The sequence below is a fragment of the Globicephala melas genome, chromosome 20 (genome assembly GCF_963455315.2).
Source record: "Globicephala melas chromosome 20, mGloMel1.2, whole genome shotgun sequence".
NCBI lineage: Eukaryota > Metazoa > Chordata > Mammalia > Artiodactyla > Delphinidae > Globicephala > Globicephala melas.
Window position 1 is genome coordinate 19507477 of NC_083333.1, and position 19245 is coordinate 19526721.

The 19245-nt window shown below is 55.3% G+C and overlaps 1 protein-coding gene across 1 annotated transcript; it reads right to left on the reverse strand.

The window, feature by feature from the left end:
• Positions 1 to 767: 767 nt before the first annotated feature.
• Positions 768 to 19216, reverse strand: GID4 (GID complex subunit 4 homolog). Its single transcript, XM_030861205.2, has 6 exons — positions 18803 to 19216; positions 14762 to 14821; positions 9494 to 9601; positions 7319 to 7420; positions 5939 to 6069; positions 768 to 3609 (listed from the first exon to the last, which is right to left on the reverse strand). The coding sequence occupies exons 1-6, from the start codon at positions 18989 to 18991 to the stop codon at positions 3546 to 3548; spliced, it is 654 nt and encodes a 217-aa protein (XP_030717065.1). The 5' UTR covers positions 18992 to 19216; the 3' UTR covers positions 768 to 3545.
• Positions 19217 to 19245: the final 29 nt, after the last annotated feature.

Genomic DNA, 19245 nt, shown 5'->3' on the forward strand with positions numbered 1-19245 from the left:
AGCTGCATCGGGTCCCATCCCACCTCTGCCCACACCCTCCGATGCCTCTCCTCCTTCTGAGTAAAGCCAGACCCTGATCCCGACAGCGACCGACAAGGTCCCACAGGCCCCGAGGCTCCCACACACCCCACGCCGCTGTCCCCTCTGCCTGGAGGGCTCACCCCCAGACGTCTGCGTGGCTCGCACCCACCTCCAGGTCTTTGCTCAATGTCACCCGACCGTCTTTTCAACCAGCGCAACCCACAGTGGCCCCCAGCCTGCTGCACCTCTGCCTGCTCTTCCCCTGTAACGCTTGTCCCTCAACATCTAACAGACACGGATTCTTTACTGTGTCATTGCCATGTATCCCCCTGCTGGGACACAGGCCATTCTCGAGGTCCGTCATGTGTGGACATGTCACAAGCACCCAGGACGGCCGTCAGCACACAGCAAGCGCACCTGGGGGAGGTGAGCACTGACGTGGGAGAGGCTACCGTCGTCCCTTCTCTTTACTTCCCGGGCTCTGAGGTTCCAGACGGGGAGGAAGTCTCACTGGCTCCGTCCACACACCAGCCAAGCACCAGGCTGGCATCTCTACCCCGACATTACCCAGCAGGTAACCCCGTTCCGTGGGCCAGCTCACTAGCCTGGAGGCCTCGCCCCTAATCACCCCCGAGTTGGAATCCCCTGCGGGGGCCCACAAACCTCCACAGCCACACGGCCAGAAAGGGGGTTGGTTTCTTCTAACAGAACCGTTTTGCTTTAGAAATAGGACAGACTCACTGCTTAAATACCTTTATTATTTTTTAAAAATTATTTGGACATTGATAGCTCTGCAAAATACTTCTCCCGTCCCAAACCCTCAAACCCTTTCCACATGTACTCCCTAAAGAAACAAAATACTTTTTGCCCATTCAAATCTAATTTTTAAAAACATGTAAGATTCAAAATCAAATATTACTTTTCTTTCCCAGAACTCGTTAGTAATTTTAAACCACAATGCACATACTCAATGGCATTTCTTTTTAAAAATTAGCTTATCTGACTATTTATGAGGAAAAAAAAAATCAATTCAAGGCCTTAGAATATAAATTCCCTGTTTCTGAAAGCAAAAGACATTGAAAAGCCCCCTTTGCTCCCCTGGAGTTCGTGCCGTGCACATCACCACAGAGCCAGCAGGCAGGTGGACCGTCTGCTTCACGGGAGGCATCGCTTCGTTACCGTGGGACCGCAGCTGAGACGCCGTCGAGTCTGAAAGGATGGGTGGGTGGGAAGGGACGACACCAGCAGCAGTGGCGAGGCTGAGAGTGCGGGGTGGAGGGCATCTGAGCAGAGCAGGAGCTGAGTCCTGAGGATGGGGTGGGGGAGACGGCAGGGAGTGTGCATCTGCCCTCGTTTCTCGACGATGAATACAAGAGTCAACCAAAAACACTGCACATAGAAGCAGAGGCATGTGGGTGTACGAGAAGGCCCAGGAAAGAATAACCTGGGCTGGGGATGACCGCCCGAGCTCCTTCGGGAGCTAAGTCAGGGCAGGTGGTCTGGGAGTTACTCAGGGGATGTGGAGACCACCCCTTCTGCATCCTCGACAGACAGGTTTGTACGAGAACCAATCTTCATCACAGGTGTGTCCCAAAGAGCTGGCAAAGGGTACCACTTCTTCACCCCCGAACACCGCTGCACTTGACCCCTGGCTCAGCAAGGAAGCCAGCCCACAACAAAGCCCGGCCCGCCCGGGCAGCAGCGCCGCGCAGACACCCTGCCCTGCCCGCTGGAGGACGCGCACGCGGCCCCGACAGGCTCCAGGCGGACCTCACCCGCGGCATTCTGAGTGGCACCTGAACCCTTCCAGGAGCTGGTTACACCCTGCGGCGCTGGCCCAGGCCTTGTGCCCCCAGCTGGGATTGACCAGAGCCAGCCACTCCACTGCCTTTGGGAGTTTTAAAATCTGGGAAACATTTCTGACTCATCTCTGGAGACAGACGTGAAGCATCTCTCCAATGCAGCCACCAGGCAACTTTCCAGGGTCCCCAGGCCCTGGCCTTTCCAGGTGCATCCCTGCAGGGAGCTTCAGGACCACACAGCCCAGCGGCCCTGACACCCACCCACCACCTTCCCCAACACTTCTCCTTTAAGGCTTCTCCTGACTCAACCTCAGGAACATACAGTACGTACGTCAATAAACGAAAGTCACTTCTTGGGAATAAGAGATTGCCCCACCGCGCACCTAGACGGAAGGGCTTTGTGCTTTCTTACTCCGCCCGTGGACACGCACCTCGCGTTTGTTTTGCTCCCGTGGGTTAAAATACTACCTCGTTGTTAAAGCTTTCCCTCCAGTATTCTGAGCAAGTCTTGTAAAGCACCAGCAAATGCCAATCCCCCAAGCCCTGCCCACATCTGCGGGCTACAGCGGATGCCACGCTATGAGGCTTTCTAAACATTTAAACGACACAACTGCACGCGCACGCGCACAGACACACACACACTTTGGCACGTGAGCCTCGAGCTCTTTGGGAGTGCTCATATGCTCCCACCCCTCCCCCACGCCAACGCTGCTGAGCTGCCTGACGGGACAGGGCGCCACGAAGCACTGCTGTTCTGAGTAGCGAAAGGAGGACGCACAAATGCTAAACCGGCCCCCAAAACGGCTCTCACGTTTAGCGCTGTGACTGACGCAATGCTGCAAAACTTCTGTACCACATGACCAGTTTCAAACTGCTGGCTGATTAAATATACATTTACAAATAGATATAGGTATAAAAACTACTAAGTCAACATTTGCTGTTTTCAATGTGAAAACGATAAAATGTAATTCTGAATAATTGTGCATTTGCCATAGGGTCCTTGTTCAAGGGACCATAAAAATAATTTTGTAATAAAAAAAACTTTTTTTTTTTTTTTTTTTTTTAAGTTTAGTATTGCCCTCAAGTTCAAAAGTTTGGAGCAAACGTGCTGAGTAAGCAGGACGGGAATCTGTCCCTGCCAGGGATCGGGAAGCCTTAAATCCTGTGACCTGGACAGCAGGCCCGGGGAAGCTGCCGGCCACTGACTAGCTCAGCGTGAGCATCCCAGGGCTGGCAGTGCCCCAACCCCGCCGAGCGATCGGCCGCCTCCCTGCACAGGGCTCCGGGGGCACACGGCTGCTGGGCTCGGCCGTCCCTTGAGCTACCAGAGTAAGCAACCGGGGGTCGGGGGGCCTGGTGGGGCCCACTGAGCACCAAGGCCGAGGGGGGCCGGGGCTGGAGGGGGTGTGGGGGAAGGGATGTGCGTCTCAGTGATACAGAAGTCAGCTGTGCAGGAGGAAAAGTGCATTTACGGTAGCTTAAAAACAGCTTAAGACCAAACTGCCACAGAGAGGGAAGAGGAACCGAGGCCGCCCTCCACCTGCCCTCGCCGGTCGGCCGCACGCCTCGGATGCCGTGGGTTGACATTCATGCTTTCTGATGCGAGTCTGCTCGTGAAGAAACAGGAACACACGTTCTCCTGGTTCTGGCAGGTACACAGTTTTCTTGGCAAATTTCTTTTTTGCCAAGTTCAGTTTATCTGGTTGCTGTCCCGGACCGCTGTCACCGGAATTCGTAGATGGGCGCGCTGTGTTCTGGAACATGAGTGAGATTGAGCGACTGATACCTGTGGGGAGGAGAGGAGGGTGGCGGGGGGGGGGATCGTCAGCGCATCCTGAAAAGCAGCACAGGGTGTGGAACCTGCCCCGCCGGCGCCCGCAGAGCCCATGCCTACATGAAACGCTGGCTCATCTCAGACTCCGTCAGGGGAGCCGAGCTTGGCCTTGTTTCCATTTCTCTGGTTAATCCCCCTGGACTACGCAGAAGACCTGCCGTTTGTGGGCCCCGCTCCAATCCTGAAGCAACCACAGCCTGTCTCAGGAAACGAGAGGCCAAGTCCTCTGGGGGAGGGTGCAGACCAGGCCCTCCAGCCCTCCCCACCGCCCTGCTTCCCTCCGAAGCCGTGCGACCTGCAGAGCAGAGATCCGGAGAGCTTGGGATTGATGACGTCACCGCCACCCCCGCCCCCAACCTTAGCGACTTCATCTTCCTTCTCCCTAGACGCGGCTGCTAGAGCATCCGAGAGCTCTGCGGGGTGTGCGTCCCCGTGACGGGTGCTCCGAGGAGGGAAGCAGATGAAGGATAAACGGGGCAGGACGGTCCCCACTCGGGGATGCTCAGTGTGTCGGCTCCCCCCACCCCATCCACAGAAGAGGGAGGAACAGCACAGAGAAGAGCAGTTTATCTCTTACCCAAAACATCAACAAGAAGGGACGATGGGGGCTTCCCTGGTGGCGCAGTGGTTAAGAATCCGCCTGCCAGTGCAGGGGACACGGGTTCGAGCCCTGGTCCCGGAAGATCCCACATGCTGCGGAGCAACTAAGCCCGTGCGCCACAACTACTGAGCCCACGTGCTGCAACTACTGAAGCCCGCGCGCCTAGAGCCCGTGCTCCGCAACAATAGAAGCCACCGCAGTGAGAAGCCTGTGCACTGCAACAAAGAGAAGCCCCTGCTCACCGCAACTAGAGAAAGCCCGCGAGCAGCAACGAAGACCCGACACAGCCAAAAAAAAAAAAAAAGGAAAAGAAAGGACGATGCAGTAGCCATCAGAACCCTAACCCTAGGCCTTTGCCCCCAGTGGGATGGCTGTAATCCTAAATGTTGGGAAGGACACGGGGAAACGGGAGAAGCGGAACCTTTGTGCATCACTGGTGGGAACGTGAAAAGGTGCGGCTGCTGTGGGAAACAGTTCCCTGAAAAGTGAAATATAGAATACCCCGTGACCCGGCAATCCCACCCCAGCCGTGTGACCAGAGGAACTGAAAGCAGGGACTCAGGCTCTTGCACACCCACGTCCACAGCAGCCGAAAGGTGGGAATGACCCACGTGTCCACCCACTGATGAACAGATAAAGGCAAGGTGGTCCATCCACACGGTGGGAAATCACTCAGCAATATACAGACGAAGAACTGACACACACCGCAACCCGGGGCCCTTCAAAGCCGATGCTCAGACACAGAGGGCACACGGTACGCGGCCCATTGGCACGACACGTCCAACAGGCAAACCTGCACTTAGAGAGCGCAGCTTAGTGGTGGCCTGGGGCTGGAGGGGGCGGGGAGGTGGGGTGACAGCTCAGGGGGTAGGGCTCCCTCTCGTGCCGACGAAAACGTTCTGAAATTGAGCGCAGTGATGGCTGCGCAACTCTGTCGACACGAAAGCCCACTGGACTGTACGCTTCCAGTGAGGAGACTGCACAGCAGGTGAACTGTATCTCCGTAAAGCGGGTATTTTTAAAAGGATAGGAAAAGTTTTAAGAACTCATTTGAAAGCTGAACAGGTGTTGACACCCCAACAACGGCTGTTCCCACAGAGGCCGGGGCTGCATGGAGCCCCGGGCACTTGGTTGTCGCTGGGTAGCCCCACGCAGCGTCCCACAGGAGCCTTCAAAGCGTGCAAAAGTCGCGAGGAAATAATTTCCACATTCAGAGAGGAAATCAGGTATTTCATGATACCGTCTGCCCTTCAGGGATAACGGGGCACTCACAAAAGCTCAAGGAGCCACGAGAAGGCCCGCAAAGGTGACAAACACCAGCCCTCGGGTGGCACGCGGCCGTCACCGGGGCAGAGGCCCAGGGCAGGGCCGACCACGCCCGCAGGCACCGGTCACCGGCCGGCACCAGGTGGGAGCGTGAGCACAAAATTAAAAAGGCCGCTGACAGCCAAGTTCCCGCTGTCCACAGCAGGGTCTGACACTTCAGTTACTGAGTAAACTGGGGAGGAATAAATACAAGACCCGCAAGATTGAGATAAACATGGCTGACAATACTTGCTGCTTGAAAGCGTTTAGCTGTGAGTTCCTGTGCCCAGAACTTCATTTCTTTACCTTGTTTACACTGCCCTGTGGACGGAAGCGAGCCCCTCGAGACACGAGGCCGCGGCGGCCGGTCCTTACCATTCCGAGCTCCTGTGGTAATAGTAGCCCTCTATGGAGGCCGCCGACTTCTGGAAACAGATGTAGTAAAAGCCGGCAAAGGAAGCACCGCTGATGTCCTTGATCGTGTGGTCCGGGACCAGGAACTGCTCCTGCACATGGATGGGGACGGAGGGTCAGCGCCGGGGGCTCCGGCCCCCCAGGCCTCCCTGCCCCCTGCAGGTGGCTTGTGGGCAACTGTGAACCCCCGAGCCACTCGCATGTTCAACCTACGAACACGGCCACCACGTGTCGAGGTCACCGGGGTCAGAGCCAAGAGTGGGCGCCGTGGTGCCCACGCCTCGAGAGTACATCACAACCTTCCCACCCCTGAGCCGCGGACTCACGCTTCTGCTGCACCCCAGGAACCGTCGCTAGGCTCCCGGTCACCTTGAGAGCCGAGGGTCGCTTCTATGGCCCGGGCCTCACCCCGAGGGCAGGTGGAGCTCGCTTGCCCTGGGGACCCCCCCATCAGCAGCGGTCAGAATGGTGCTGCTCTCCTCAGACCCCGGGCAGAGCCAGCCCCCTGGGGGGGCGAGGTCAGGGCCCGCAGGAGGCCTAGACGGCCCACGGGGGAGTCTCCTTGCGTGAGAAACTCTTGGAGACCAAGCAACTCTCCTTCCCTTTCCCCAGTCTCTGAAATTGTAGTTTTTCAAATTAATTTTGAAGTAGAGTCTCACCCGACACTTCCTTTAGTGGGTTGCTTAGCTGGCCGGCGGCGAGGCGGGACTCAGGTTTTCCCCCGGCACCTGCCTGTCTGCCGCCAGTGCCAAGCCCCTGCCCCAGTTCTCACCATAGAAACACAGACCGGGAAGGAGGGTGCTACAGGCTTCATCTGCAGGAAAGCTGGCGAGATTTCACCTAAAGCGGCTTTTTCCTACAGCTTGGGGGTGAGGGGCTGGAGGTGGGTGTAGGTTATCGAAGCAATTTCACACACTCGCCTGCTGAATTCAGCACCCTGTGGCTCTAACCCAGGAAATGCCGAAGGGGGCAGCAGAGCCGATCCAGTGAGCCCGGCCCAATGGGGTTCTCAGGGGCAGGGGGAAAACCCAAATTCTGTCCCCAGCCCCGTGTTTCCTGAGCTGGAGGGACCGGGGGCGCCGTGACGGCCCACAGCCCGGGCGAGGTCACTTAGGGGCTGAGACGATGGGGGTCTCCTGAGTACACAGGACACTTGGGATGACCCAGTCTGCAGGGTCGCCGGAGAGAACAAAGGGAGAGGACACAAGAGCGTGGAGGGTGCCGCCCCAGGCCTGGGTCCCGCCCGGAGCTGTGCCTGCTCCCCACGGAGAGTGAGAATGGGCCTGAGGGGCCTGGGACCCAGGGGCCACACCACAGGTCGGCACAGCCGGGCAGCCTTACCTTCCACCTCATGAAGACATAGTCCCCACTCTTCAGCTCTTCGTAATCAAAGTCGTCTGAATTAAACGATTTTGCATACTGATAAAAAGCCAGAAACTTGCCCTGAAAGCCAAAAGCAGAGTATGAGAATGAGGGACAGAGGGGGTGGCGGGTGTGCTGGGCCGGTGCAGTGGTCCCTCCAGGGCGAGGCGGCGGCTGGCGGGCAGGGAGCGTCTGGTCACCCCATGCACTGGGGCCTGGACCCCGGGGCAGACGCCCGGGCCCTACGCCTGCCTAGCTAACGCGCCCAGGAAAGGCCGCTGAATGGGGTTGGATGCACCCCCGGGCCTTCTCTCACACCTCACCCCAGACAGACGCAGCCGGACGATGAGGGACGGGGTCTCCGTACATCAACCAACGGGGGCAAAGACTCAGGCTGAACCAGCCTGTAGTGCGGGGGTTGGGGGGAGTTAGTAAAGTGGGGTCCCCTGACAACGCAGTGGCCTGGCGGCTTGGGGCCAGCTAGCTGAGACCAGAAACAAGTGACACTTGGTTACGGCAACAAAGCTGTACCTTTATGATCATGTTTTTGTTAAAAAAAAAAAAAAAAAAAAAAGTCCATATACTCAAAAGAGATTTAGGAAAAGGTCAACCTCTGCTTTAGCTTTAGGTGTTCGGCATTGTAGATGTTTTGCTTTTGTTTCCTCCAAATATTTAAAAATAAGTATGTATTAATTCTATAAAAAAAACTCCTCAATAAGAAGTTAAGACAGAGAGGTATTAAGTCATAGAATCTGTCACACAGATATTTTTATTCTAAGTAGATTACGTGTGAGGAATCTTTATCGCGATAATGATAATCACCATAATCTTTTATCCCTTTATCATAATACCCACTTCAAATCTCATTCAGGAAAACTCGAGGGTCAACTACAGTGTCCTGACCACAGTGTGCAGTAGACGTCGTGGCTCCCCAACAGACAGAGGGGCACTCAGAGCCCCTGGGGCCCAAGTGGGAGTCTGGGAATCCCACGTGGGGAGAGGGCATCGGGAAACCCTGAGTCCCGCGAAGGCAGCCAGCGCTCCTGGAGGGAAACCGTCCACATGCCCGACCTCGCACGCCCAGCAGGCCGGGGCCCAGGGTGGCCTTCCCGGCCCCTCTTTCACTCAAAATAGTTCAACCCAGGTTAGGAAGGCTGGAGTCCAGGTGTCTCCAGCTCTAACGAAAGGCAACGGGAAGTTCGAGCTGCTCTCCAGGTTCTTCACCTGCAGCCAACCAGCCTCAAACTGAGTTTTCATTGGGTCTCAAAGACCTTGCTTTTTGCAGGACCAATTTGAAATGGAAAACAAAGTTGGAAGGAAGACAGGCCGTGTGCTCGCTGGGCTGTGCAGGAGAGGTAGGTGCCAGGCGGGGAGAGCCAGCCAGGGCGGGGCCTGACAGCTCCCAGGGGTGCTCCCCGACAGCGACACCTTCCAGGCTCCCCAACTTCCGGACGCTCGGCCCCGTTCGTACTCTCTTAGAAACACAGGTGGCCATCTATCTCAGCGTCTGCTTGCTACATTTAAAAGCTCAAGTTTAAATTCAATTGAAACTCAGCATTTGATAGATGTTTCTTTCCTAACTCAAGTATGAGAAAGCAGTTCACCTACAAGGACGCTGACTCAGAGTGTCTGCAGGAGGGGCCCCCCAGGAGACCGTGGGCCCGGAAGCAGGAGAGCGCGTACACAGCCAGGAGTGGTGGCGGGGACGGTGAGTTGCTCTGGAATCTCCACTACTGACACCTCATCCTGGGTGCTTTAGGGGTGAGCGCACTGGACTTCCTCGGTGTGAAACCAAAGTTCATCCTCGCCACAGCCAGCTAAGCCAAAAGACTCTAACGACCAGCTGAGAAATGGGTTTTTAAAGACACAAGACTCGCGTGGCCCTGGCGAAAAGGCCCGAGGAGGAGCTCTGAGCTGTCTTGAGGAGCTCACGGCTGCGAGCACACACCCGTGCTTGACAGGTGCGGGCGTTTCCAGGGGCGGAGCGGCCCTGAGGTCCTGCTCGTGAGGGGGAACCGCGCCTCCGCCCCGGCCCACCCTAAAGGCAGAGGCCGTTCACAGGCTTCCCCAGAGCAGAGGCAGCGAGAAAGGAACAGGGGCTGGAGAGGGACGGTGCCACGAGCCCCCGGGGGCCCAGAGCAGAGGGGCACTCACCCAGTGCTTGCGGTCAACATCCTCGTCTGCATCCCACTTTCGGGTTAAGAAAGGGTGCTTTTTGCTGATTATTTCTCCTTCAAAGAAGGTCGTGAGGGTTGGATACTCCTATGGTAAGAACCCAAATGTCAAACACGACGTCAAACAGCAGTTGTAACCTTTCACAAAGGAAAAACCAACCTCGCTGTAATTTCTCCCCAAAACTTTGCAGAAATGACCGCCACACTGCTGAGCAACCACCCAGACCAGCGACGCCCGCGGCCGTGGAGGGAGCCTGACGTGAAGGGGCTGGGGGGAGGGGGTCTGTTGGATTCCGGGGCCTTTGCCAGAAGCAGAGAACCCTTCTTTGGCGCACTTGTTAAGGGTTGATGGCTCAGAGAAGATATTTGGACAGGTTATTTCTGAATACAAAGCAGATGGTAACTTGATAGGTTTTACTTTCCAAGGCGAATACCCAGAGAGGCTCCGAAATCAGGCTCCGTCTCCCTCGTGCCGCGGCTCAGCCACTGCTTCTCAGACTGGCTCAGCCTGTCCCTTTTACGCCGACTCTTCAGCTTCGGGGGGCGGGGGGAGGCTGGTAGAATACCTTCATGTATTAGGCATTCGTATAATTCTATCGCACGAGCTAAGACAGCTTATGCGACGGGAAACATTGATAAATCACGTCGGCCCTGGGAAGTCACAACGGCTGCAAAAACAAATAAGCCGTCATCCTGATTGGGTGCTTGGAATACTCCGGGCAACCTTGCTACTTGTTCCTCTGATAGTAAGGAAGCACTAAAGATTTTGAAAAAATTAATGAAAGAACAAGTCAACATCGTAAAAAAGTGTACCGTTTCTCTGCATTTCTAGAAACCAGCCAACCCACCTGCCAGGTGGCCCCTCAGGACCACCCACCCGCCCGGGTACCTCCCGAGGGTGCGGTGATGACCCGCCGCCTGGCACAGCAAGGGTCACCGCCCCAAAATCCTAGGACCATAGAGGTCCCGCTTTCTTCTCACCCCATGTAAGCCCCTCTCGATCAGCATCAAACTTAACTACCCGTTTAAAATAAATCTGTTCTCATGGCTTTGCCACTTCTCCCGGCTCGCCTGCCACGTGGACCGGGGCTTCCAGAAAGGCCGTGGCTGCTTTACCGCACACGTCCAGGCAGCCTGTCCTCGTAGCAGTGAGCTCGAAACACCACAGATTTGCCACCCCCCTGAAACGCAGCCCTCACCCCAACACTGGTGCTGGGTTCCTCAAACAGATATTTATAGATACAGAGTGAAGAGATTAAAGAGGAGATAAGTTCCTAAGTGGAAACCTGATTTTTTTTTTTTTTTTTCGGTACGTGGGCCCCTCACTGTTGTGGCCTCTCCCGTTGCGGAGCACAGGCTCCGGACACAGGCTCAGCAGCCATGGCTCACGGGCCCAGCCGCTCCGCGGCATGTGGGATCTTCCCGGACCGGGGCACGAACCCGTGTCCCCTGCATCGGCAGGCGGACTCTCAACCACTGCGCCACCAGGGAAGCCCGGAAACCTGATTTTTAAAGGTATAAACCAATCTATACTCATCCGTTTTAGGAAGGACTGCTAAGGGAAAAAGTTCTGTGTAAGCTGACAGCGGACTTGAGGCGCTAAATAAAAAGCTATAGACAGTATATTGACTTCCTGAGTTTATCAAGACTTCCCTAAAATAGAAGGATAAATGATCAAGTCCTCCTATTATAACACAAAGAACACACTTATGTTCAAGTCACGAGTTTTCCTAATAAGTGATTCTGCGCCGACTTCTCTCTCAAATGTTTCAGGCAATCTACCAGGGTGACCACAAGGTACCCACAAACTTCCAAAATTAAATAAAATAAACACCTAATGAATGAGAGTCATGTGCACAGAAGGAACCAAAAAGACAAAGCCTCTCACAGGGCAGGCGAGGACATTCGAGCCCTGACTACAGCTGGCGGGGGAGTCACAAAGGGGACGGGGGGTGGCCAGCACCCCCCGGGGGTGGGCTCCCTGTGCCAGGCCCCACTCCCCTCACTGACTCCAGGCTCACCTGCCTGGAGGTGGCTCCAGCTTTCCGTGAAGACCTGCCTTCCGGGGGGTCCACGTTTGACTGGCCAGTAAGTCAGCAAGAACTTCTGAAACCAGCAGTAAACGAGCACCTTTGGCTCCGGACAGCGTGACCGGCTCCCTGGTTCAGCCTCGGGAGCGTCCAAAACTGCCTGGAGAGTGCGTGGCAGGCCTGACCATGACACCCCCAGGCTGGGCTCCCAGGCCGGGTGCCAGCCGCCTCCGCCGGGCCTCCCCGGGGACGCCCCTCTCCCCGCGGGTGGCTGGCTCGGGACTGCAAAGAGAGTGTTATTTGACACCCATTCTCACAATTCTGGGATTTAATTTCCACAAGGCACACAAACTTCAGAAACTGTACTTATTTGTGAATGTAAGGCAGGTGAGAGGCAATTTATCTCCAATGTAACAGTGAATTTTCCCTATTTCCATACAGACGAGGAAGACCGTGACTATGACCCAAACCGTTCAGTTACATTAAAGCAAATCACATATTTGATTTTTCAATAACTATAAATGGAAAAGCAAACCAAAATGGTTAACTGTGTTTTATAACAGGTGTAAAACCATTCAAAGAGTCATCACCCTTTTCTGCATTTTACCAATTATCCACAGTGACCGTGTACTAGATTTGTAACTTAAAAAACTGTTAGACAGTTGTACAATGCTGTGACTATACTGAAAGCCAACAGATTGTACGCTTTTTTTTTTTGGCCGCGTGTTGCGGGATGCTAGTTCCCCAACCAGGGATGGAACCCGTGCCCCCTGCAGTGGAAGTGCGGAGCCCTAACCACTGCACTGCCAGGGAGGTCCTAGACTGCACACCGTCAATGGGTGAATGTATGCTATGTGAATTATATCTCAGCAAAGGGACTAAAAAAAGTTATTAAAAAAGATGAATTCACAGACTCCTGACGCTCGGGCAGGACGAAGGGCCTCAGGAAACACAGCCCTCCTCTAGTAAAAGGCGGCTTCAGGCGGGAAGGGCCAGGCCCAGGGAAGGGCCAAGCCAGCGCCCCATCCCCTCAGAGGAGGCTGGCTGTAGGTGGCTCGGGGGTGCTTCCCTTCATTAGCGCCACCTGCTCCTGGTGGGACGTCCACAGCATTTCCGTACACGGTTTGTGGATTTTTAATCCTACTTAACCATTCACACAAAGCTTCCTGTGACCATTTGGAATTGGTGTCCACATCCCATGTTACAGATTTTGCTGGTTTCCTTATGGAGTTAAATGTCTATGTTCTGCGCTCAACAAATGTGTTTGGCCACCTAAGAGTTGAGCATATTCTGTTTCCTGTGTGTATTCTTGGTTTTTTTTTTTTTTTTTTTTTGCGGTACGCGGGCCTCTCACTGCTGTGGCCTCTCCTGTTGCGGAGCACAGGCTCCGGACGCGCAGGCTCAACAGCCATGGCTCATGGGCCCAGCCGCTCCGTGGCACGTGGGATCTTCCCAGACCGGGGCACGAACCCGTGTCCCCTGCATCGGCAGGCGGACTCTCAACCACTGCGCCACCAGGGAAGCCCGCGGGGGCTACTCTTTGTTGCGGTGCGCGGGCTTCTCATGGCGGTGGCTTCTCTTATTGTGGAGCATGGGCTCTAGGCGCAAGGGCTTCAGTAGTTGTGGCTCGCGGGCTCTAGAGCGCAGGCTCAGTAGTTGTGGCGCACAGGCTTAGTTGCTCTGCCGCATGTGGGATCTTCCCGGACCGGAGCACGAACCCGTGTCCCCTGCATTGGCAGGCGGACTCTCAACCACTGCGCCACCAGGGAAGCCCTCCTGTGTGTCTTCTACTAGCACAAACCTCCGGGTGAGAACCTTTCCTTTTGCTGTCATTTTCTACCCCGACTTGATTGGATGTTTTCTAGAGGAGGGAAGAGATACCTTTTTGTCTCAACGACAAATTTCACAGGAGATTCCCAGACTCCCGGTGGGGAAGCAGGAGAACAGGAGGAACGGGGGCGACGCAAACAAGTGTTTCCAGACCGAGGAGGACCAGCCTTGTCAGGTCCCTCGGAGCCTCCCACTCACTGACCCTGCGTCTTCCCCGGGAGACAGAGCAGGCTCCTGGAGCTCTCACCTCGCAGATGAGGAAACTGGAATGGACAGAGGTGACAGTCGTGGGGCCAGCAGAGGCGGCGCGAGGATGCCCGCCAGTGCCGCCGAACGCCGTGGCCCCCAACCCTCGGCCAGGCGGCGTCAGGCCCTCCTGCTGCCCGCTCAGCAGTGGGAAAAGAAAGCACGCTCTCTCTTGCCTACGATATTCCCAGGAGTTCTGAGGTTTAAGGTGGTTCAAAGAAAGGAAACACCTATGTTTCCGAACTGCGAAGACCTCAGTCCTTGGAGGAATGATGCTCGCCCAGAGGCTGAAACTGACCCATGACGGTGGCAGCTATGCTCTTACTATGCTTGTTTTCCTCAAAAAGGATTAAAGGGGCTTCCCTGGTGGCACAGTGGTTGAGAATCTGCCTGCCAATGCAAGGAACATGGGTTCGAGCCCTGGTCTGGGAGGATCCCACATGCCGCAGAGCAACTGGGCCCGTGAGCCACAACTACTGAGCCTGCGCGTCTGGAGCCTGTGCTCCGCAACAAGAGAGGCCGCAACAGTGAGAGGCCCGCGCACCGCGATGAAGAGTGGCCCCCGGGCTTCCCTGGTGACACAGAGGTTGGGAGTCCGCCTGCCGATGCAGGGGGCGCGGGTTCGTGCCCTGGTCCGGGAGGATCCCGCGTGCCGCGGAGCAGCTGGGCCCGTGCGCCATGGCCGCTGAGCCTGAGCGTCCGGAGCTCCGCAACGGGAGGGGCCACAGCAGTGAGAGGCCTGCGTACCGCAAAACAAAACAAAACAAAACAAACAAACAAAAATAACAAACAGTGGCCCCCGCTTGCCACAACTAGAGAAAGCCCTCACACAGAAACGAAGACCCAACACAGCAAAAATAAATTAAGTAATAAACTCCTACCCCCAACATCTTCTTTAAAAAAAAAAAAAAGGATTAAAGTAAAATCAGTAGCGTTGGGCATATGGTGACCTGTTTATAAACATCAACGGTCTGTGAGTCTGCGTGCTTTCCAACAGGACACGTCCAAACTGCCTGCTCTACGCTCCCCCTGCAAAACCACACTTAGAAATGGGGCTCCTGAATGAGGCCTGAGGAGTCGAGGTTGCTGGCCCTTCAGCACCGAGGCCCCCTCTGGCTCCTGCCCGTGGGAGGCGCACTTACCTCAGTAAGGCCTTTGATCTTCAGATACCCACAGAGGTACGAGTTCCCCGTGTCCACGTGCTGAAAAGACACACACAGCCTCGTTACCAATGGAGAGTCCAGCAGGAGACAGCAGGGTCACGTCCGGCAGGCAGAGGCCCCTTGGAGGCCAGGGCGGCAGGCGGGTGGGGGGCGAGGGAGCCTGGAGGCCGGCTTGCCCAGTGCAGCCCGGGGCTCACAGGTCCTGTGGCACGCTGAGTGTTCAACATTGAGTGAGGCCTCATTTAAGAAACTAGGAACATTTTGTGGCATTTACCAGATCTGGGGACCCAACTACTTCCAATACACCATGAGTCAAACACCAAGGCAGTGCTTAAAAGCTGCAGTGAACTCAGCCAGCCAGACGAGGTCAGCACCAAAGCAAGAGGGCTTCAACGAAGCTGGGGTGGTCCCACAACCCGGTGTTGGGGACAACGGTCTCCACCCGAAAACCACCACAGCCCTGCAAACGTCCTCACCTGCTGACCTGGGCATCGGACAGCACCGAGCAGCTGATCCGAACTCACAGGGGTCAGTAAAGAAGTTGTGTTAAAGGACACACAGCTCTAACCCAAGGCCTATAGTTTGGGGTCTCACAGCTGCCAGAAAGGGTATCAGGTGGCAAGGATACTTGCTAATAAGATTAAAAACTGCACTGTAAATCGGCTAACACTTTGCATGGATTACCACCTGCTCAAGAATCAGAATTTCATCCTGGCCTCCATCCAAGCATGTGTCTCTCCCTTTCTGCCCAAATTGATCTTGATGAACTCAAACCCACCACAGCGCAGAGAGCTTCAACCGAACGACGGGCCAGCATCTCAACGAGAAAGATAACAAGGCAAGTGCTCAGCAAGAAGGTCTTGCAGCACAGCTGTGTCCAACAGCTGCTCTTTTTAATATTCCTTCCACAGTGACCTGGCCTTCACTTCACTCTTAGCTTCTTGGATGGCAGAGGAGAAAGAAAGCAATCACAGTGACAAAACAACAACCACAAAAAGAGCAGTCAGAATCTTACAAACGTTTGAGGAACTCTTTAAACTAGAATTTCCAAAAAAAAAAAAGGCACTCCAGAAGCACATGAAAAGAGGCCCAACATTGTTAGCCGTCCCGGAAGTTCAAATCAAAACCACAATGAGATACCACCTCACACCCACTAGGATGGCTACAATCAAAAAGAGGGACAATAACAAGTGTTGACGAGGATGTGGATAAACTGGAGCCTCAGACGCTGCTGGTGGGAATGCAAAATGATGCAGCCACTTTGGAAATCAGTCTGGCAGTTCCTCAAATGTTAAACAAATAATTACCATATGACACAGTATTCCACTGGTAGGGAGACGTCAGGAGAAAGGAAGACGTATGTCCACGTAAGAACTTGTACGTGAATGCTCACAGCAGCGTGTTCATAACAGCCCCAGAGTGGAAAAAAATCCAAATACCCGTGGACGGATCAATGGATAAACAAAATGCTGTAGATCCACACAGGGGACTATCAGGCAACAGTAAAAAGTCAGGAAGCACTGACACCTGCTATGATGTGGGTGAACCTTGAAACACTGTGCTCAATGGAAGAAGCGAGACACGAAAGGTCACATTATTGTATGACTCCATTTACACCAAAAGTCCAGAAGAAGCAAATCTCAGGTGAAAAAAAAAGGGGTTGCCTAGGGTTGGAGGGGCGTGACAGCTAAGGGTTCTTTTGGGGATGATGAAAACGTTCTAAAATTAGATTGCAGTGACGGTTACACAACTTTGTGACTACATTAAAAAACGACTGAATTGTACACCTTACACGTGCGAATTGTGTTAATAGGTGCATCGTATCTCAGTAAAGCTATTACGAAAAACAGGAAATAAATGAAGTTACAAAAAGCATAAGTATTCTAAGAAGGCTGAGCCCGAGAACCCAGTCCTGGCTGAAAAACCAGATGATGGAGCTATTCACACGCCACTGACCGTCTCCACGACAGACAAGCCGCTCACCAGTCCGGATACAGGGCAGCATTCCTGGGTGGGACCACTGCCCCCACCACCACTCCAAGGGGCCTCCAGCCACCAGCCAGGTCCTCCACTCCAGCCGCCCTGGGACCTACCAGTCGTGCACCAACTCAATCCCCACTCCCAGCGGTTCACGAGGAAGTTGGCACCTGACAGGAATTCAGAAACAACACACTAAGGAAAGGGAGGGGAGCTGCTGCAGTAACCAAGGCGAACTTCTCTTCTGACACTTGGCTACCCTGCCACTTGTCTCCGACCCCATCCTAAACCATCAAACTCAACAAGGGGCACAAGTTCAAGGTCATTGAAAACATGATCCTCACCGGGGATCTCAATTCTAGAATTTTATGATTAGCTGCAAAAAGTAGAAAGGCCTGTAACTTCCTACTAAACTCTCACATTTGAAGCAAAAGAGAAGGGGTATTACCACATTAGGCATCTCACCATGAAGACTGAAATAACTCAGCCACGGGACTTTTTTTTTTTTGGCCGCACCTTGCAGCTTGCCGGATCTCAGTTCCCTGACCAGGGACTGAACCTGGACCATGACCATGAAAGCACTGAATCCTAACCACTGGACCGCGAGGGAACTCCTACTATTTTCAATTACAATAAATATCATGGCTCAGGATAGATATTTAAGTTTATAGACCAAAGACACAACACGGAAATGGAGTTCTCCCAATCAAAAGAAATTATCTATTCCCACAAAGCAGTAAGAAAAAAGAGGCTGATGAACGCTCTGCAGTGAGTGGAAAGAAAACACATCCACAACTGTGTTTTGGGTGGGAGAACTACTTGCTCAGAAAAGAGGCTGTTTAAGATTTAAAATTATTAAAGGGCAAAGGGCAAGCATAAGGAAAAGACACTTACCACGTTCTGTCCTCACACAAGACCTCAAAGCTTCTGGAAAGCCTTTCAAGAGGACAGATGTTTGGGGGGGCTTCTGGGAACAGCCTAGGAGGTGAGGTATCAGACTAAGGACAAAGGGGCAAAGGGAGGAGGAGGTGGGTCCTGATGCAGGTCTGGGCAGCTAGAGAGAAGGAACAGTTTTCTAGGAGGGAGAGAAAAAGGAGTATCAACCACTGCCAATCTCCTTGGGCTGGGAAGAAATGGCAAGTGTGCTCCCATTTGCATGAGAGGGGTGAGGTGCAGGAAAGGGCCGGGACAGGTGAAGCTGCAGTTCCAAAGCCATTAGGGGCTGGCAGCAGGTTCTCAGAAATCCAGGTCAAATGGGGGGAGGTGGGTGGACACGGGAAGGAAATACAGTATGAGAAATAAAGCAAGTGAGTTACATTTCCCAGTACATGGGTATCAGAGACTGGGAGGAAGCCCTGGCCGTGTCGATCAAAGTTAAGAACACGAAAGAGCCCTGGAGCCCGGAAGGAGGAGAACAGAGGTGTAGGACAGGGAGATCTGGGCAGACAGGCCAGGGAGACCGGGAGTAGCCTGGAAGTGGCCAGAGGGCAGGGGTAGGGAGTACGAGAAGCCTGGGCCAGGAAGAGACTAGGGGTTGGGGGGCTAGAAGGCCAGCTTCTTAACAGACGATGAGGAGCCCACCCAGGATGAGGGCCCGGCCTGGGGGGTGGGGCAGGAATCAGGGTAGGCTGGGCACTCTCAAGCTCAGGGGCTAATGGAGGGAGGGGGCTGAGGAAGTCCCCCAAGGAGGAAACCCCAGGAGAAGGAGGCGGGACCCAGAACCTGGGCTTCCTGGGACCGAGGAAAACGTATGGGGCAGCAGGCACGTCTCAGGCCTGGGAGGGTCCCGAGTCAGGGGGAACCACTGGAGAGCTCTTCGGGGTCCGAGAAAGCCTAGAAGGAGGGCTGGTCCTGGGGCGACAGGCCACGGGGAGATAGGGCCGGGTCTGAGGCCGCCGGTCCCCGGCTCTGGCCCGCAGAGTTGGGGTGCGCCGGAGTCTCCCGGCAGGCCCGGGCAGGAGGCCCGTCCGCGGCCGCGGTCTCGAGGGGGCGGCGGCGCGGCCCGGCCAGTGGGCGCCGCGAGAGGCCCGGCAGCCGGCTCACCTGCAGCACCACCTCCACGTCGTACGAGTTACCCTTGCTCTTCTGGTGGCCGCGGAACTTAGAGCCGCTGTAGAGCAGGCTGGTGGCCACGCCGGGCTGCTGCGTGTTGATGGGCGGCGGCGGGATGAGCGAGGCGGCGGAGGTGGCCGAGGCACCGGCCGGCGGGGGACACTCGGTGCGGACCGGCATCGCGGGGTCCCCCGGAGCCAGGGCTGGGGGAGGGGGAGGAACCACCGCCGCGCGGGAGCCGAGGAGGGTGGCCGGGGGTAAGGCCGGCGCGCGCGTGGGGCGGGAGGGGTCTACCCGCCGGCCGCCTGCGGTCTGAGCGCTCCGGCCGCCACCGGGACCCCGGGACCTGCGAGCAGGGCCTCCGGGTGCTAAGCGAGCCCCCTCCCCGCCTGCGCTCGCACACACACCCCTTCCGATTGGCTCCGGCGCGCCGG

Bases quoted from the DNA above. Each gene is read 5' to 3' on its own strand.
- GID4 (XM_030861205.2), bottom strand. From the start codon at position 18,991: ATGCCGGTCCGCACCGAGTGTCCCCCGCCGGCCGGTGCCTCGGCCACC. The intron at 6,070-7,318 runs GTAAGGCTGCCC...ATCCATGTGCAG, and splicing joins ATGTCTTCATGAGGTGGAAG to GAGCAGTTCCTGGTCCCGGA. The intron at 3,610-5,938 runs GTAAGGACCGGC...TCCTCCCCACAG, and splicing joins TACCACAGGAGCTCGGAATG to GTATCAGTCGCTCAATCTCA.